At 48.0% G+C, this 20,353-nt stretch overlaps 1 protein-coding gene across 4 annotated transcripts in view; it reads left to right on the top strand.

The window, feature by feature from the left end:
• The first annotated feature begins 5,030 nt into the window (after positions 1-5,030).
• LOC118232710 (ephrin type-A receptor 7-like) overlaps positions 5,031-20,353 on the top strand; it is a 95,263-nt gene continuing 79,940 nt past the window's right edge. For all 4 annotated transcript variants that reach the window (XM_035427758.1, XM_035427761.1, XM_035427759.1 and 1 more), the window contains exon 1: positions 5,031-5,191. In XM_035427758.1, coding sequence (XP_035283649.1) covers positions 5,113-5,191 — 79 coding nt within the window. In that variant the 5' untranslated portion in view covers positions 5,031-5,112. The remainder of the gene's footprint in view (positions 5,192-20,353) is intronic.

The raw sequence follows: 20,353 nt of genomic DNA, 5'->3' as shown, positions 1-20,353 counted from the left end.
GGTTTACCTGTCTCTTGTCTCGGCTGAACTTTGTACAATAAATTGAAAACAGCAGCTAGGCCTACTATTAATCTCCTATCACCTGCGCTGATAAATGCCAGACAACTCATAGGTCCTGGGACATTTAAATACAAAAAAGAGATGTTCCAGTTAACAAATATTCGGAGGGTTTCTAAACAAACGGTCGTGCCTGTTTAAATAATCCCTTTTACGTTTAATAAAAATGCATCGGTTTTTCTATCTCTATAGCTATTTCAAAAGGATGATATTTTGGCTGTTGGCGTAAACCCCGTTGGTGGGGGATATCGCGTGGATTATGTTCCCGCTGTGGTGCATCGGCCGTGGCATGCATCGGGAGATGAGTTCTCGTGGACGGAGTGCCCGGGAATGTGTCCGCACGGATCACGCTATTATTCCTGATTATTTAGTCACAGCTCTTATCTGCAAACTGCCACACGGCTACTTCACTCGGCATAATTCCGCAGTCCTTTCTCTCGTTCCTTTTCTTTCCTCCCAAGCTTATTTAATGGTCTCTCTCCTGCCACAGTGTTCAGTCTACGGTCAGCCCTTAAAGAAAGTATGAATTAAATGGACAATTATGACGATTCTCTGAATATTGAACACGCGATATCAAAATTCGCTGCATTTCTACCTGTTTTAAGCGCAAACCGTCTCAGAATCAGATTGCTGTGTCTCTGTATATGCTACCATTGACCTTGAGGATATTCATCAAGGGGGATTCAACCATCACAATAAAAAAAACAGTTATAATGGGACTCATTAATCAGCAAAGCTAAGCCCCTTAAGGTTCCAGTTTGAATACTGCTTCATGTTTACAGCTTGTTAACGCGTTCAATTTCCCAGTTTTGTACTAATGTTTTACCGTCAGAGCTTTAATGGCCTTTTTTCAGCTATTTCCAGCCTCTGTTCATTCAGTCTTAACAAGAGTGTGACTCTTTGTATGTGTGTAATTCATTGCTGTGGTTAACTTGATTACTGGCAACATGTTTGATGAAAATCTTCGTAATTGTGCATGTCCACAGTAGACTCTGATGGCTGACTATTTCGTGGACTAATATGAATGGAAATGATATGCGGTCCATCCACTGATTCCTGTGTGGTAATTCAAAATTCATGGGGAGGTGGATCTCTCTTGCATGCATTTTTTGTGTATCATCTACGCAATTTAAATCGCTGCAGTTGTTGACTCCTGCAGCTGGGTTTAAAAATGGCAGATCACATTGGTTGCAACAGTTTGAGGTGAAATGCTGAGGTGATATTAAAGTACATTTTCAGCTGGGCATTAAGCCCAGAAGCCCCATGGTGTGACAAATGATAAAATGAATTATGAGAAAATTATTAAAATAATATAAAATCTCAATGAAATTAATGGGCCATAGCTTTTCACATTTTCCCCAATGCCTTTATAATTCAGAGACAAAACTATAATGTCAGAACATTGTCCTTGGTAAATAGATTTCTGATTCCCAACTGCCTATATTTTCAGTACATTTCCACACTGTAGGTTTCAGTTTATACACTGGTCTACATTGTTAAAAACATTTAGCATTTTCCTTTTTTTTTGTTTCTGTGTCCCCTTAAAATATTCAATCACACCACCAATGACCCACACTTAGCTCACCAGACACCAAAACATACTGAAGATATATCTGGACAATTTAAATAGTCCTGTAAAATTAGATTATAAAAAAATAAAATGTAACTACTAAACACAGCCTTAAACTGGCACTATGAGAAAAGGTAAGAGCTAATTCAGTGGGGGTTTTAAAATATATATCTATTTCCTCAAAGACCAAGGGCAAGGTGCTCCCTTAAGTCCCTTTAAACAACTCTTTATCGCATTATGAGTGTAGCAAATCCCTGTGTGTCACATTAACAATTTTCAATGAACCGCTGTGATCAGACTCAATTTATTCGTAATAACTGGAAGACTGTGTGTACGCCTGTGCTCTGTCTGTTTTCTCTGCCTGAAATAGCTGAGTGATTAACCCGTACAGTGTCAGCGGCTACAGGGCACTGTGCACTGTGTCATACCAAATCTGTGCGCTTCCTAAAGAGCATCTGAAAGCTTATTTTTCACACTTGAATGACAGCAACTGTAACCACAGAACAAAAGGTCAAGTGACAGATTTTCTCCCCCTTATCCATTCTCTTCACTTAAAGACGGGGGACAGGAATTAACCTAGCATGAAATTGTAATGTGATAATGAATCTTAAAGGAGAACAAAACATTGTTTTATCTTCACAAACTGTCTGGGAGAAACTATCACTTGCAACCATGCAACCACCACCCCCCACCCCCCCAACCAAGCTCATGCATTCTTGGAAAAGTCAGATATGGCATGCTGAATGGCAGGTCCCGTCCAATATGATTCATCACTGACCCACAATGGGAACATATTGATTTGGCTGGGTTCACTCAGGGCCAAAGAGATACATGGCAGACCTTACCAGATGAAACCAGTGCCTACAACTGGTATCTGTGCTGGGGAGATGATTGCTTCATCCATGGTTCTGGTCTTCTGGGGAAGGGGCAGGGCTTCATTTATAACAGTGTGATTTTTATGTTGAGCTGTGCACACTGTACCAGCAACATCATGCATGCTGACTTTCTCTTTTCATTAGGCGGTCATTAAAGACTGAAACTGAGAAAAGTAGAGGAGGGAGAGAAAGAGGAAGCTTGTGTGTGTGTCTGTGTGTGTGAGTGAGAAATAGAGAGAGAACATACACAGAGAATGAGTAAAAAGAAAAAGGAGAACAGAGAGAGGTAGGGAGGGGGAGAGCTACAAAAGGCAAAGTGGGAATACAAAGATATTCTGATGCTTCACATACGGTAACCCTTTTTCATACTTTATAATTTGCAGCTTTTTGTGTAGGAAAACATTTACACCATCATTCAGATCACCACGAGTGAATCACATGCATTTACAAAAAAAGGAGAAAGACCAGAGAAATAACCAGTACAAAATTCAATGGAACATGGCTTTGTTACATGGCAGTTAACTGCTTGGAGGGTAATTGCAATAAGGTCTCACTGAGACTTTGTAATACACACACACGCACACACATGCACACGCAGAGCTAACATTGTACTGTACATGGAATGTTGACCATGATACCTGCTGCTCAGATTTTCCACTTATGGAATGGAACTTGAATGAACTTTAATTATGAAGTCTGCCTTTAGAAATATTGCCTTGCAAAAAAAAAAAAAAAAAAAAACAAAGAAAAAAGAAAAGAAAAGAAAGCCAGACAGAAAGAAGAAAATGCATCTTAATGCATTTTAGCATTAACATAACATGTTGAAAGGCAATGGCCTGGTGGAATAGTAAATCAATTGACCATAAATCAATAGGCTATCAAGGATAATGCAAAACGTGGCTACCATAAAGGGGAATTTAAATATCTTGCACATATACATTGTCAGATCACTTAATGGATAATTAGCAAGATTATCACTGGACATAATAATGTTATACATAATTACCTCAACTAAAAATGAATTCTCTTAGAAAATTACGCGATGACCAAGTTACCATGGAAACGTAAAGAGAACTGGATTATATAGACGTTATTTTGGGGGAAAAACAGCCAGGTATTTGAGTTATTTTAATCGCAGAGACTAGTGACCGTACATAGGCGGTAAATATCGGGTGTTCTTGGAGAATGGACCACAACAACACTATTGAACCTTTTGGAACTCCCCTCTTTAGGAAATCGATATGATCATTTAAGTATATTGAGGATATCTTAAAATGCCTAGGCCACATGTTGGTTATTTGTACACGGATTGTATGAAATTGTATTTGCAAATTAACTGAATCATTCTGGTAGTCCGCGATCGTAATTTAAAATATCCATAGGAATTTCGTGTGTCTAATAGATGTTTGAAATGAATACGAAGAAGAGGGACAAAGCAAAAAATGTTGATTATCCTTTTTACAACACAATACTTAACTAAAAATACAAATGATAATGTTTCAAGTCTATTGTATACTGGCAATGGCCGTGAATCTCGCTGTGAATTGTTATCTTTGAAGCGTCATAAAACTATGTTTTCCGATCTTAAGCGTCATTCATCGTCTGTTCGTCTTAATTATTAACGTGATTCTCGACTTCCAGCACACACTCCAGAGAAACGCACACATGCCCGCGAGGTTTGCGCGTGCCTCTCGAAAACGAAGAAGTATTAATTTTCACTCGTTGTAGTGGAGCACTGAATCGTCGTGGACAAGTGGTTCCTCGCCTTCGGGTGCAGTAGTTTACTTATCAGTTTCTTAGATCCATCATGTAACAACTGACAACCCCTAATATGCAATAACATACTGCATACAAATAAAATTGTTTTACCCAGGTTCATCTGTTAATATCTTTATATAAAGCTAAAGGCGGAGGTATTGAAGAGTTTGCTGCATCATTATACAACTTGATCATACTTCAACGCAGTACAATGCAAAATTAGGCAATGCCGTCCTCTGTCATGTGTTTTTGGGATGAACGTGCCCGGTAAATTCCATTGCAGAGTAGATTATGTAAACTCCGATATATTTATGTATATTGGGTGTCATCTTCCTAATACCGCTTTGTCTTCATTCAAAAAACATGTTCAGTGTGGTGTGCGAATAATATGGACATATACAAAACAACATGTATTTCATTTAAATTATGTCTGTATCTAACTCACTGCTACATTTCACCAGAAGCACACAGAGGTTGAGGTGCGGGGTTTTTTCAGTTGCATCTTCATCACACTACCAAGTAGATTATGTTACAATGACTAAACCGAGAAATAAATTCATTCTGTGTTTTGTGAGTGATTTGTGCAGTGTAACACCTGCCTCTTCTGTGTGCTGTCTAACTCAGCGCATTCTGATTGGCGACCTTCTCATACCCTCGTTTCGCGGTCGAAGTTGATTGCGCCTTCACCACGTCAATCAAGTATTGCATGCCCTCCCCCGAGATACCAAATATGGCACGTATAACTGTAGTCTCGCAGAAGCCTGGACGGCTCTTTTCCTGCACTGGTGAGTGTTTAACGCGCGCGAGAGAGGAGAGACATGACAAGAGCTCAGCGAACCTGGCCAGTCAAACATGGAGCTGTTTAAAACAATATCGTTGTTACTTTGGATATTTTTGCTGAATAGACAACAGGACTGCTACGCCGAAGAAGGTAAGTCGTTATGTTTCGTGTTGTCAGTTACAGAGATAGCAAGTGAATGTCTGTTGAAATTTGCCCCACAGAATCTCCACTCAGGTTGCAGGTGTACGAGCGGATTCCTGCGCTACTACAAAGTTGAAAGGACGCGACTATGGTTGGCGGAAAATATAACGTGATTTACAATGTAGTTTATCCGCTTTTGGGGTCATATTGTAAACTCTAAAAAGTTGAGCAGTGTGAAACAATGGGGTGTTTAACCAGTATGAATGTCACCTGGGCGGGGGTGGGGTGTCAATTGAATGAATAGAGACAAAGGTATTCGCGATTACGAAGGATAATTAGGACAAAAGTGCCACTGCGGCAAACAGTGCACCTTTGAAAAGTATTTCTTAACTCAAATACTCACTCTGGTTCTAGCCAGAAAAATAATTGACTGTAAAATATTTTACGACAGAGTATGTCCCGTGTGTGAAACCGCTGAAGTTTAGTCAGTTTGCCATTTGACGTCGGATAAGGTTGCTGGTGAAATTTTGTGGCAGTTTGCTTTGCTATTTACATATCCATATATGTATACCTTTAACAGCATCCTCAATTAACGTGTCAATTAGCCGCCCATGTCATGTTATGGAACCATCAGCAGTGACTAGTTCAGTCCCTCAAAAATATCTGAATGTTAGGTTGGGACAGGGGTTCTTATGGACTGCTGGACGGAGCTCAGTCTTCTCCTCACTCTGGTGGGAAAAGCCTCCTTCCTTTTAGTTAATTCCTCTGTACGCGCACGTTGTCTTCGCTTAATTTCGGCGCACGGTCACCACTGTTCCCAGGACACTGCAAGTTGTTAGAGATGATGCTGGATGGTAGTCTCTACCGCTTTGATTAGTGGCAATATTCATCTTGGCATTTAGGTCTCTCACCAATTCATGGGGTTTAGTTGGAGTACTACGTGGCCGCGCGAGACTCAGGTGAGGCCATTAAAGCGTCCTAATCAGCGCAGGCACGCGGGAAAGGGGAAGAAAAGATAACCAGACTGTTCCCGCGGCGGCCTCGAGCTCCGCGCTATCAGCGCTGGAGCGCAGATGAGCCAAGGAGAGCGTGTACGCACAGACACGAGCAGGAAGGGCGATGGAATCCCGACCAGCCTAGATTCTTAACGGGCTCTAGCTTTCACAGGCTCTGGCACATTTTACAAAGGGAACAAAGTCACCCGGGCTCATCCAGTGGCAGTTTGTCAGGTTGGAGAATAGCCTCTAATTAATGTTGTGACGGCAATTAATTGCTCTGAGTGCAACCAATGCTGAAGACTGCCTGGCTCTCTCATCAACAGAGGTGCATTGGAGAATTTGTGTGTGTGTGTGCTGTTTGTTCCCCTACTTTGTACACTCCGCTTGTGTTCACCTGTCTTGTCCTTTTACGTGAGTGTCCACGTCCTGCTCCAGGTGCAGTCTGAGATGCCTCTGGCGGGGTGGGGTGGGTGGGGGGTTCATCGCTGCAGCGGACGTGGAGGTGTTACCATGCCCCTCACACTACCGGCTCTGTTAGGAACGTTAACACGGCCTTGCCTGGGCTCGGGCCCGGTGTCTTCCCTAATGCAGTCAATCTCCCGCTCGGGCTGCGTCCCCCCCCCCCCGCCCCTCAGCGCTAACCCACCCTGGCACCTCATCCGCGGCTCATTTGCCGCCCGCGTCTCCGCATCCCCCCCCCCCCCCCTTGCTGCAGCAGCGATGCAGCGCCGTCGTGCTCCCGCGGCTCCGCCGGTGCGTTTCCTGTTTACTCTGGCGCGCCGTCCTCGGCCGCGCCGTGTCAGCGCTGTCACATCGATTCCGCGGCTTCCCGCCGGCGCGGCGGCAGCGGCGTCCCCTCCTATCTGCCCTGACGCGTCTCCCACAGACAGCACGGAGCCGAGCGCTTCCACACTTCCACACGCGTCCTGACACAGAGCGGCTGTGGCTGTGGCTGCGATCGCACGCTATTCTGTTATTTTTGCTTTTGAGTTTGTTTTGTGATCACAGCAAAAAAAAAAATAAACAAGCACAAAAAAGAGAGCCTGGCACTCAGCAGGTGTAATATTGTAGTTTAATAAGGCACAGAATATTCCGGAAGGATGCAGGGTCCCTGTCTCTCCGCCATGGCTGTTTGGCGGTGGCTGCCCTTGCATCTGAGAGCAGAGTCTGCGCCGGGCACTAAAGGTCGGGGTGATTTGTGAAGTTGGCAGGCGTGTCCGTGACATTCTCTCCCGGAGCTGAGTGGATGTGGTGTGCTGTGACAGAGGAGAGGGGGATAGGGGGGCTACAGAGGGGGTGGGGGGGGGGGGGGCTGTAGCCCTGATGGCCAGGGCAGATATAAACTCCCTTCATATTTTGCATAAGCAATGCAAGAGAAGATGCAAACATGTACTCACTTAAGATTTGAGTGAGTGTTAGGGTGTGTGTTTTTTTTGTATGTGTGTGCATGTGTGTGTGCGCGTGCGCGCGTTTGTGTGTGTGTGTGTGGGACTGTGTATTTGTGTGTGTGTGTGTGTGTGTGTGTGTGTGGGGGACTGTGTATTTGTGTGTGTGTGTGTGTGTGTGTGTGTGTGTGTGTGGGGGGGGGACTGTGTATTTGTGTGTGTGTGTGTGTGTGTGTGTGTGTGGGGGACTGTGTATTTGTGTGTGTGCGTGTGTGTGGGGGGGACTGTGTATTTGTGCGTGTGTGTGTGTGTGTGTGTGTGTGTGTGTGTGTGTGTGTGTGTGTGTGTGTGTGTGTGTGTGTGTGGGGGACTGTATTTGTGTGTGCGTGTGCGTGTGTGGGGATCTAACAGTGAGCCACGGTTTGTGGCGCTAATATGGGGAAGGCTGATTTGAAATTCCCGTGGACGGTGAGGGCAGTGTGGAATGAATGCAAGCGGGAGGCTGTCAGTGGGTGTCGGTGCTGTGCTTGACTGACAGGTTGGCTGGAGGACGGATGGACGGATGGATGGGCTGGCGTTGCTGGGGGGGTAGAGGGCGGCGTTTGTTCAGGTGGAGCGTGTGTGTGCGTGCGGTCGGCCTCTGTGCTGCGCTGTCTGGTCTGGCGGGGTGCTGGCGCTTGCGTGGGCGGCAGGGAGGGGCAGCGGCGGCGCGAGAGTCTTCAGCACGTTTCACCCGAGCATCGTGTTTTCTTCTTCATGATAATCAAAAGCTGATGTTTCTCCCCAGGCTTATCCGAGCGTCAAAGAGGGTAAAACTTTAATACAGGGAGCGCCAGCGCGCCTCTGTGTTGGTCAATATTAATGGAGCAAAATCTAAAGTGAAGACTCTGGGGGCTGGAAGCTCCACTGCAGGGGAAAGTTTTAAATGCACAGTCTGCTTGTTCTCCTCCATGTGCGGTATTTATGTAACCGCACCCCCACCCCGTCCCCCCACCCTGCCCAGGCACATCGCTGCTGCTGTGCGGAGGTCTAAATGGCCCCAGTAATGCAGGCTGCTCCTGAACTCCCCTAATATCTGCATGTGGGGTCGCAGCCCTGCATGTATACATGCGTGCAGGAAGGCCATGTCTTACACCAGTAAACCCATGCAGTCTAAAGCAAACTGCTCTTAGTTTCCAAACGTCTGCAGTATGTGTTGCTCTTCGGATAAATTGTTATCAAATCCAAAATTAAATTGTTCTGAAAACATTCGAATCGGTCCTAATCCTGACTTTCGGTTTGCCCCCTTTCCCTTCTGTGTCTGGTTTTGGATGTTAATCATTTAATGTTTAAATTACAATCATTTACTAAATGTCATTAAAAAAAATTCCTAAAGGTTTAAATGTTTGACAGAAGATAATTAGTTTGACTTTTTTTAACTGCAGGCGCAACAGACTTTAAATATGCTTACATCACCTTCTCTAGCGCCTTCTTAATTTCCCCCCATTTAAAGGGGTGGTTCGCTGCAGTGGCAGTAGTACATGAGCTCTTTCATGCACTTTTATAAGGTGCTGAGGAGCTGTTACTGTATGGTGAGCAGCCCCTTTATGAGCCAGTGACTTCCCCATGTTACAGTGTTTTCATTGGGGGGAGAGAACCTGCATTTAATATACCACAGTTTGATGTAAATTTCTTTACAGTTTTTGCCAGTGTGGTAGTGCAGTGCGCAACTTGCCTTTGAAATGAAATGTTAGCGTGATTTAATTATGTTTGTCTTCAGGGGATTGCTGTTCTTTGCTTCCTGCATTAGCTACGTGAAACAGCTTTTATGACAAGTGGGAGTCGTAGTTTTTATATGCATACAATACATTTATACTGCTGGATATACACTGAAACAATTACTCAAGGAGCGTACTCAAGGGTACAATGGCAGTGCGCCACCTGGGAATCAAGCCTGCAACCTCTCATGACCAGTTCCCTAACCATTATGCTTTACTGCCACCCCATATGCAAATGAATTACAAATAGCCTAATTATTTTTTAAACAAAAAGAAATTGTTTGTATCCAAAATGTTTACAATTGTTTTATTTTTAGACTGCATAGGTACTCCATTTGCTGGGTCTGTCTCAGTGTTTCACTCGCTAAGTCTACATTGGTGTTCCACTCATTGGGTCTACATTGGTATTTTACTTGCGGACCCTGCACCTGTGTAATTCTTGTAATTGCTCGTAATTCATTCAAAATTGGGAATAAAATAAGGGGTTGGGGGGGATAAGGTCTGTGCAGAGGCTGGCCTTGCCGGGCCTGCTGGGGGTCCAGAGCGCTTGGCTGGCAGAGTGACCCTAATGCGCTTTTCATGTCGTCCGGTGTTCCGCCGTCCTTCAGACGCGCGCGGAAAGCGAAGCTGACTGGAAAGAAGTTTTCAACTGAGACTCAGATCTGCCAGCGGCGACTTATCAGACGCTAACGTCCTGCTGTGTGTTTCCCCTGGGGTAGCGCAGCCTGCTCCGCTCTGCGTTCTCTGCGCACCGCCCCTTTCCGCAGGCTCTCGAGTTCTGCTAAAGGCTGCGAGTCGTATCGCACTTTCGCCCTCATGCGCTTTGTTTGCGCGCGCATGCTGCAGGTCTAACCTGCGCTCTGCAGGAGTCTGCTGCTTACCCACTGGCTTCTGTTCCTCCTGCTGTTGAGAAGGCTGGTCTGAGCGATATGTCTGCCTGCGCTTGCGGGGGCAGATCCAGAGCCAGGTCAGCGGCAGGTGAGCGCGCTGTATCCCGTGTGTTGGAAACCGCTCATTTTGCCCACTTATTCAAATTAGCTGACTTCATCCAAACTCCTTTTAAATTGATCTCTAAGTGTACACGTGTTCAACTGAATTTTTATGGCTGGTGTTGAAGTGGCCTCTTCAGTGGTATGAAATCAGTAACTCGCTAGTGTTTTCAGCAGTCTGTAAATCCAGTGACGTGAATGCATTCATTGTTCATGTGAGTGGTCTATATCAACTGCTGTGACAATTAGACTGGGGGGGGGGGTGGGTACAGAAAGTACCCCCTAGCCACTTATGCACAGCTTTGTCAAAAATCTGCTTTGTCTGCAGTCTCCCCTGCCATCCGAACCCCTCCTCCACCAAAAGGAGTTTTTAGCATATACTGGAACTTGTAATCCAGCATCTCTCATGTATAAAGTCCCATTAATCTTTCGTTGCAGCGTTTGACCTTTCAAACTCATTAAGCCTGAAAATCTCGCGCGTGGCGGATATCGAGCAGCGACGGCTCCACGGCGGGGCGTCGCCGTGACGACGTGAACCGTGTTCCATGCCCGGTCTTCGCCGCGTGGGTTTGCCCGGTGACCTGGAAAATTGCCTGACCTTCTAATGCGGGGTTCCTGCCGGTGAATAAATACATAAATCGCGCGCGTGAGCTCGATAGCTTCCCCAAACCACCCCCCCCCACTCCCGCCATGGCCGTCTGAGCTGATCTGGCAAACGGCACCAGCTGAAGGGGCTGGATCTGCACACACAGGCCTGCAGCTGAAGGGTCTGGAGGGTGCAGTTACGCGTTCAGCAGGCGCGGTGGGAGGCCGCTAAGTGGTGTTGGCGGTTATGGCGGGAGCGCGAGCCGGGGGGAGGAGCACCGAGGCTTTTGAATTTGGTGATGCTTCAGCGAAAGAGAACCACTGAGAGCTGACATACAGCACTAAGCGCTGTCGACTCACTGACAGCTGATTCATAAAACAAACATGCGCAGCGTTCTCCCTGCATTGAAATGTCTTAGGCGGGCCGCCTAAATGTTTTTTCCAAGCCACCTAAGCCGCCTATAAGAGAAATGGCACAAAAAACCTGTGAAACGATTAGAAATGGTCCGTGAATTTATTGGTACAATTTTGTCGTGAGTGATACTGCATTTTGAGTTTTAAACATTTTGACTGCTTTCAAGTGTACCTGGAACCTTAGACACACTAAATTACCTGCAGAAGAATCCGACTCACTGCTTAAATGAATGAGGTGCTGACGACTGCACGTGCCACTCAGACGTCCGATGTCCATGTCCTCGTCAAATGAAATGGCCTCCCTGAGTACATTTCTGCGGTTTTGCGGAGGGCAATTGTCGGTTTATTTATGCCACATCTGTGAACTTTTATCGTAGTGGAGAGTCGCTGTAAATATAACGCATCATAAACGCAGCACGGTCCATAACTTTTTGTGCGCTGCGGCTACAGTGGCCACTTCAGGTTTGTAGCCTACGCACTCTAAGAAGAAAGGATTCCGAAAGGGTTCTTTGGCTTGTCTCCATAGATTAATCTTTTTTTGGTTCTTTATGGAACCATCTGTGGTCAGTGTGAAAAGTGTGAAAGCTCTCGGATTGAAACATTTTGCCTGACAAGAACCCTCGAACTGGATGGGGTTCCTCTGTGGAGACACAGAGGAGCCTTTTGGAACCCTTTCTTCTGAGAGTGCATGTGCAGTTCAGCCCTCTACCACGTAACAAACGAACCATTTGACAACCCTCATTGGAAATATTTCTACAAAATATTTTTGAGTGAGGCAAGTAAAAAATCTGTTCCAGTAGTAATTTTCGGATATAAGGCGTTGTTTTTATTTACAGTAAAGCAAATCATACATCAGTGAATGGAGTGAATGGAATTGTTTATTATATGACCAAAATCTGTATTGATATAACAGCTGCTGCAATTACGCAGCCTCTGAGTTGCCATGAGGAACAATGTGCTTTTTTGCTGTCATGTTTACAGAATGCCAGGAAGTGTTCTTTCATACATGAAGCCATGCGTCATAATCTGAGGATGTGGCTGGCCTCACGTTACCATTGGAAATGTGTTTCCTTGATTAACATTAGTATGTGCTGAAAAAACCATACACGCGCTATATATATGGGTTATTATATACATGTGTTATTTTCCACTGCTCCTGTCGAATGACTCTCTTGCAAGTCCTTCCGTATTCCCCCAATTCTGGCACTTACAATATGTAACTGTTAAGTACATTGTTCCAATTTTTTATTTTTCTCTTGCGTTAAATTTTTTTATAGCCTGCATCTCAATGAGAGTGTGCGTGTGTGTGTGTGTGTGTGTGCGTGTGTGTGAGAGTGTGTGTGTGTGCATGTGTGTGTGTGAGAGTGCGTGTGTGTGTGTGCGTGTGCGTGCGCGCGTGTGTGTGTGAGAGTGTGTGTGTGAGCGTGAGTGTGTGTGAGAGAGTGTGTGTGTGTGAGAGAGTGTGTGTGTGTGCGTGTGTGTGTGTGTGTGTGTGTGTGTGTGCATGTGTGTGTGTGAGAGTGTGTGTGCGTGTGCGTGTGTGTGTGCGCGTGTGTGTGAGTGTGAGTGTGTGTGAGAGTGTGTGTGTGCGCGTGTGTGTGTGTGAGAGTGTGTGCGTGTGTGTGCGCTGTCCTGACTGTAATGAGGGCTGCAGGACTGGGCTGGCGAGGCGGGTTGTTGGCCAGCTGAGGCGAGGCGGGCGTTTAGGGGCGTGGTGTGGATGGGAGGCGGCATGGACCTGCGCCAGAGTGACAGTCTGGATGGAGATTAATAACGTTTTCTCTTCTGCGGGAGAATTGGAGTGAGTGCATTGTTGGCAGAGGAAGAGAGGAGGAGAAAGACAGAGAGTCTGAGTGAAAGTGAGACTGCCTGCTTGAGTGGCCCCTGCACACAGACGAGGTGCTGTCCTGTCTCTCTCCCTCCCTCACCACCTTTTCTACCCCCGTTCCCTCCATCTTGGGACGTGTGTGTGCGCGCATGCATCTGAGTGTGTCTGGCACGTGCACACGTGTGTGTGAGCTATTGTGCATGCGTGCATGCCTGTGTGCGTGTGTGAGTGTGTGTGCTTGAATGTAAATGTGTGAGTGTGTGTACGTGAATGTGAATGTGTGTGTGTGAGTGTGTGTAGGTGAATGTAAGTGTGTGCGTGTGTGTGTAGGTGAATGTAAGTGTGTGCGTGTGTGTGTAGGTGAATGTAAGTGTGTGTGAGTGTGTGTACGTGAATGTGCGTGTGTGTGTATGTGAATGTAAGTGTGTGCGTGTGTGTGTAGGTGAATGTAAGTGTGTGTAGGTGAATGTAAGTGTGTGCGTGTGAGTGTGTAGGTGAATGTAAGTGTGTGCGTGTGTGTGTAGGTGAATGTAAGTGTGTGCGTGTGTGTGTACGTTAATGTAAGTGTGTGCATGTGTGTGTAGGTGAATGTAAGTGTGTGCGCGTGTGTGTAGGTGAATGTAAGTGTGTGCGCGTGTGTGTAGGTGAATGTAAGTGTGTGTGTGTGACAGTACGTGGTCGTATGGTCAGATGGTGGGGGCGGCTGCTTGATGCTCAGGGGCAGATGGGTGGTTCACAGGAAGCGCCAGCTCTTCTCCCGCCCACATCAGGGGACTCCTGAGAGGTGAGAGGATGCAGAGAGAGGTGTGTGTAAGAGAGAGACAGAGTGTGTGTGTCTGTGTGTGTAAGGGAGAGAGTGTATGTGTATATGTGTGTGTGTGAGAGAGAGTGTGTGTCTCTGTGTAAGAGAGAGAGTGTATGGGTATATGTGTGTATGTGAGCGAGTGTGTGTGTGTGTGTGTATGAGAGAGAGAGTGTGTGTGTCTGTGTGTAAGAGAGAGAGTGTATGCGTGTGTGTGTGTGTGTATAAGAGAGAGGGTTTGTGTGTATGTGTGTGTGTGTGTGTGTGTGTGTGAGAGAGAGTGTGTGTGTCTGTGTGTGTAAGAGAGAGTGTGTGTGTCTGTGTATGTGTGTAAGAGCGAGAGAGTGTGTGTCTGTGTAAGAGAGAGAGTATATGCGTATATATGTGTATGTGAGAGAGAGTGTGTGTGTGTGTGTGTGTGTGTGAGAGAGAGAGAGCTTGTGTGTGTGTGTGTGTGTGTGTGTGTGTGTGTGTGTGTGTGTGTGTGTGAGAGAGAGAGACTGGCAGTGCTCACGCTGCATGTGCGTATTTGTCCTGGGCCAGTGTTTCATTAGTGTACTACATGCCCTGTTGTCTGCGCTGGGTTTCCTTCCCGCCCGGCTGAAATGGAGAGTGTCTGTGTGCGATAGATTTCAGAGATTTCTTCCTTGTAAGTCTCCACTAGAGGGGACGTTTTACAGATGTAAGCTCTGGTGAGAGCCTCCACACGGTGTATTGGCGCTAGTTCAGCTGCGCTACTGCAAGTCCAGGGTTCACAAATTATAGATAAATTAGTCAGTTAAACTCCTCTGTCCCTCTCAGGCTCTTCCTCTTGCATAACATCCCCAGCTGCCGGATTAGTTCTGTGTGGAGCATTCCTGCTCTGGCCCAAGTCTTCTCTCAGGCAGTACACATGCGCACTCTAACCAACACACACACACACACACACACACACACACACACACACACAACCACACACACACACACACACACAACCACACAGATGCACACATACATACACACACACACAACTACACACACACACACACAAGCACACACAACCACACACACACACACATACATACACACGCACACAAGCATACTCACAACCACACACACACACAACCACTCAGATGCACACACACACACACACACACACACACACGCACAAGCACACATGCGCACTCTAACCAACACACACACACAACCACACAGATGCACACATACATACACACACACACACACAACCACACACACACACACACACACACACACACACAAACACAAAAACATGCTCACTCACACACACACACACACACACACACACACATACATACACAAGCACACAAGCATACTCACACACACACATACACAGACACACACTAGAAAACACCTTTCCCCCCTTCCCTAACCACATGACCCCCCACATTGGCGAGGAACAGAGGGGAGCCTCACTCAGCTGCGCTCTGCCCGCCCCCCCGCCAGGCTTTGAGGGGGAGCCGCGCGGGCGCCCGCCCGCCAGTCCGCCGCGCCCGGCTCTCCGACGCCACGCGTGCCGCGGGGATCAAAGCTTGGCTGCAGACAGAGCGCTCGATTCGCTCTCGCCCCTGCTCACACACCTGGGCCCCGCCGCCGCGGCGCTGGGGGAGGAAGGAAGAGCCGGCCGGGCTCAGTCGCTCGTTTATACACCGCTGAGCGCTGGCGCTCCTCCTGTCTGTGAAGCGCTCGCTTGTTTTACTCACCGCCGTCCCTTCGCTCTCTGTCTCCGCCAGTTTGTCCTCCTCTTTCTGCTCCCCCTCCACCTGTGTGAAGCCCACGCGGACCCTGGCTGGGGGGGGGGCCCCTCCCGTCCGTGGGTGGAGCGACCCGTGAACAGGACCTTCTTAAATCGTCCCGGTGGCCCAGTGAAATCCCGCTGTGCTCGGTGTGGTGTTATGGGAGTGAATAAGGCCCCTCTGCCTGCGTGGTACAGCGGGGGAATGAATGCGCAGAGTTCATTAGTGATGCCGTGCGCAGAGGGCTTTTCTCTGAGCTCTGGGATCAGGGGAGATACGCTGACACCCCCCCCCCCCCCCCCACACAGCCCGGGAATACATTGACATGATTTGAGCTTGGCAGGGATGAGAATCTCACACCATGACAAAGCAGAGCACAGAGAGAGAAGCGGTGTGAGGAACAGGAAGTCTCGCCCCGGATCTATCGGCCTGCAGCGTGCCCAGCGTCGTCTCTCTTTTTTCAGTTCTGAGATCGGATATTAACAGGCCGATTCCGGCTCTGATCTCTAACCCCGGCCTGTTCCTCCCAGGGTGATTGTGGGTAAATCGAATGCTTTCACATGCATGGAAATGACACCTGTGAAGAGGTGTTACTGTACATGCCAACAGCTTGGGGCTCAGCTCCTCCCATTTGAGCCTCGGTGGGCTGACCCCTGGACTCTGATGGATGTTCATTGGTTAATTTCCTGGGTCTGAGTGACAGAAAGGGCATGGAGGAGGAGGGCCGAAGGGGGGATCTTGCCGGGCCTGGTCAGCTGAACATTGGCTGTGCTGTAAGGCACAGATCAATCCGGTGGTTTAGCCCTTAGTACGGGAGCGAGGGGAGGGGTGTGCTGACGGGCGGGTGAGGGAGGGAGGGAGGAGGGCGGAACCCCGAGGCCTCTCGGGACAGGAAGCAGAGGTGGTGACAGGAATTCCTTTTATTTCACTTGAAACCCAGTGGCCTCCTGACAGCACGCTTCACTTCATAGGCTACGGTGACCGAGCCACTGGGTGCTCAAGCTTCCGTCGAGTCCCGTCGTCATGCTGCATCTTGGCACAGGAGCACGGCTGAGCCTCTCTGTCAATCACATTCCTTTGCCTCCTGATTGGTTCCCCTCGGCCTGCTCGCGTGATGCTCATTTCTAAACCTGGGTCGTATCGATCCCCTTTAACCGGCGCACTCTCTAGCGGGGACTGGGTGAAGGACGCGGTCGTCCCCGGTGTGCCGTTGGGAGACGGGGGCGGGGCAGAAGCGCCGGCTCTTGTCGGCCGCACGGTGGGGGCCGTGGTAACGGCCTCTGTTGACTGCGCTGTTGATTGGGCTCCCCGTGGAGATGACCTCTGACCTTTGCCAGGGGGGCGGGTAATGGGACATGACAGAGGCCCGGGGAGGACCTTGAGCCCCTGACCCCTGACCTGCAGGGGGAGGAGGGGGCAGTCCAGCGCTCCCTCAGCGGCCTCTGAACCATCTGAGCTCTTTAGCGCATCTGTGGGCCGGAATGAAACCCGCTCAGTACTGCAGGGCATGACTGTGCATGGGATAAAGTGTGTGTGTGTGTGTGTGTGAGTGTGTGAGTGTGTGAGTGTGTGAGTGTGTGAGTGTGTGAGTGTGTGAGTGTGTGAGTGTGTGAGTGTGTGTGTGTGTGTGTGTGTGTGAGTGTGTGAGTGTGTGAGTGTGTGAGTGTGTGAGTGTGTGTGTGTGTGTGTGTGCGTGCGCGCGCGTGTGCGCGTGTGCGCGTGTGCGCGTGTGCGCGTGTGCGCGTGTGCGCGTGTGTGTGCGCATGTACACTGATGAGAATGAAAGGGAGGATTTTAGATGAGCAGGACAGATGGGCAGATGAGAGAGGATAAGGCTGCTGTAACTGCACTCAAACTATGGGGGACTAGAACGCAGTTCTGTGTTTACTGAGTTTATGTAACACAGAGAGATTTTTTCAACAGGCACATATATATCCTGTGCATCTATTTACAGCACTACTGTGTGCTCATTACTTGAGGTTTTTTGCATGTGTGCGTGCGTGTGTGCATGTGTTTGTGTGTGTGTTTGTACACACAGTGGCCTCAGTCAGACCCTTTATAAGAATGAGCAGAGAAAGCTGCATAAAATAAGCAGCACAAGCTATCACGCTCTGCTGTGTGCTTAAAAAGTGGGGAAATGATGTTATTCTGTCCTAGTACAACTGCTTGCAGAAAAAGGCAAGTTTTTTACAAAAACAAATGTCACAATAACTCTCACTCCAATTAATTCCAGTAAAAATATCCTGTAAAAATAAATATGCACGCTAAGTTCTTAGGGAACTTGGGGAACTGTATTACAGCTTGCTTTATCTGTGTTTCACTGGGCTATAAAACAGAGGTAATACCTGTGGAATCTGTGCGTCACCCATCACCTTGGGGCGAGACAAAGCTCTCAGAGACGAGACCTAGAGCTGCTGGCTTTCACCAGTCAGGAGGCGGCTACAAACCAGCAGATAAACCCGAGGCGGCACTTTCATTAGGCGGTGATTAAGGAGTTTTAAATCACGGGGGCAGGGCTGAGCCTGCAGGCCGGTGGACACAGGGAGCCTGGCGTGCCCTCGCAGTGAGACGCACGCTGGGAGAGGTGGAGAAGCTTCAGGACCCTAACCCTAAACCTCACCCTAACCCTAACCCTAAACCTAAACCTCACCCTAACCCTAACCCTAAACCTAAACCTCACCCTAACCCTAACCCTCGCAGTGAGGCGCACGCTGTGAGAGGCAGAGAAGCTCCAGGAGCCTAACCCTAACCCTAAACCTCACCCTAACCCTAACCCTAACCCTAACCCTCGCAGTGAGGCGCACGCTGTGAGAGGCAGAGAAGCTTCAGGACCCTAACCCTAACCCTAACCCTAAACCTCACCCTAACCCTAACCCTAACCCTAACCCTAACCCTCGCAGTGAGGCGCACGCTGTGAGAGGCGGAGAAGCTTCACGAGCCGTTGCTGTAGGTCGACCAAACTTGGTTGAATCTTGGGGGCGCCAAGTCTCCAGCTTCATATCCTCCATTTCTCCATAGCCCTGCTTCCACAGGGCACAATAATATGGTTCTGTGAGCTGCTGGAGAAGGCTGCTGTTCCCCTCCACTGCCCCCCCCCCCCACCCCCTACCCCCCACCTTTAGGAAGCCCTTAATACACTGTTTTTAACCACCACACTAAACTTGGGCACACTGGACAGTTTAACATGCAGCAGGAGAGAGGTAATTAGGCCACATAATTAAATTCTAACAAGCCCTGACTGGAGCCATTTTGCTTCACATCTGCATAATTAGTTGAATTTGCTATATTAAACAATGAATTACTGGATTAATACTTTCCATTATCAACATGCAGATAAGTAAATAAACAATTGAGGAAGGAATGAAATGAGACAATTACGACCAAGATTTGTGGTGATGACAAATGAAAACGAAAAGGGTCATTCCTCCTCGGATGGTTTGTGAGTGTGTCCGTGTGTGCGTGCTCGCTTGTGTGTGTGTGTGTGTGTGTTTGTGCGTGCATGCCTGTGTTTGTGCCTGTGCGTGTGTGTGTGTGCATGCGAGCATGTGTGTGTGCATGTGCGTGTGTGTGCACGTATGCGTATGTGTGTATGTGTGCGCAGAGGATGATTGGTTCTATTTGGCTGAAGGGGTTTGCCATCAATAGAAACAATCGCTTTATCTTTCATTACGATTCTGCTTTGATTCCATTAATTACTGAATTGTAAATTGTAAGGTTTCGCAGAATTAAAGTTTCAGATTTGTCTGCATTATTTATTGCATTAGCTCGATAATTAATGATGATTGCCCATGGGCCAGCGTGGGTTTGTGCGTGTGTGTGTGTGTGTGTGTGTGTGTGCGTGCGTCTGTCTGTTTGCGCTCATGCCTGTGTGTTTATGTATGTTTATGTGCTTGCTTGCATGTGTATTTGAGTGTGTATGTGTCTATGCTTATGTGTTTATGCCTGAGTGTGTATGTTTATATGCGTAATTTTATAGTTTTAAGCGTGTATGAATATGAATGCTTTGTGTGTGTGAGCACTTGTGTAATACTTGCTCTTGTATGCACATGCGTGTGTATGAATGCATGAACATGAGAGTACGTGTATCTTGCACGTGTGTGTGTGCGCATTATATAGGAATGTGTGCCTGGTTAATGTCCATGCATGCTGCCCTATAGGGGTACAGTATTAAACTGGGACCCACAGAGGTCAAGAGGTCAGAGCCCAGAACAGAGGAGCAGTGGGCACAGAGGAGCAGTGGGCTCAGACGAGCAGTATTTACTGAGGAGCAGTATTTACAGGGGAGCAGTGGGTACAGGGGAGCAGTGGGTGCGGAGGAGCAGTAGGCACAGAGGAGCAGTGGGCACAGAGGAGCAGTGGGTACAGAGGAGCAGTGGGCACAGAGGAGCAGTGGGTACAGAGGAGCAGTAGACACTGAGGAGCAGTGGGCTCAGAGGAGCAGTATTTACAGAGGAGCAGTATTTACAGGGGAGCAGTGGGTACAGAGGAGCAGTGGGTATGGAGGAGCAGTAGGCACAGAGGAGCAATGGGCACAGAGGAGCAGTGGGTACAGGGGAGCAGTGTGCACAGAGGAGCAGTGTGCACAGAGGAGCAGTGGGTACAGAGGAGCAGTGGGCACAGAGGAGCAGTGGGTACAGCGGAGCAGTGTGCACAGAGGAG

Source organism: Anguilla anguilla, chromosome 8 (assembly GCF_013347855.1).
Source record: "Anguilla anguilla isolate fAngAng1 chromosome 8, fAngAng1.pri, whole genome shotgun sequence".
NCBI lineage: Eukaryota > Metazoa > Chordata > Actinopteri > Anguilliformes > Anguillidae > Anguilla > Anguilla anguilla.
The sequence above is the reverse complement of the archived record's forward strand: the minus strand, read 5'-3'. Positions and strand labels throughout refer to the sequence as shown.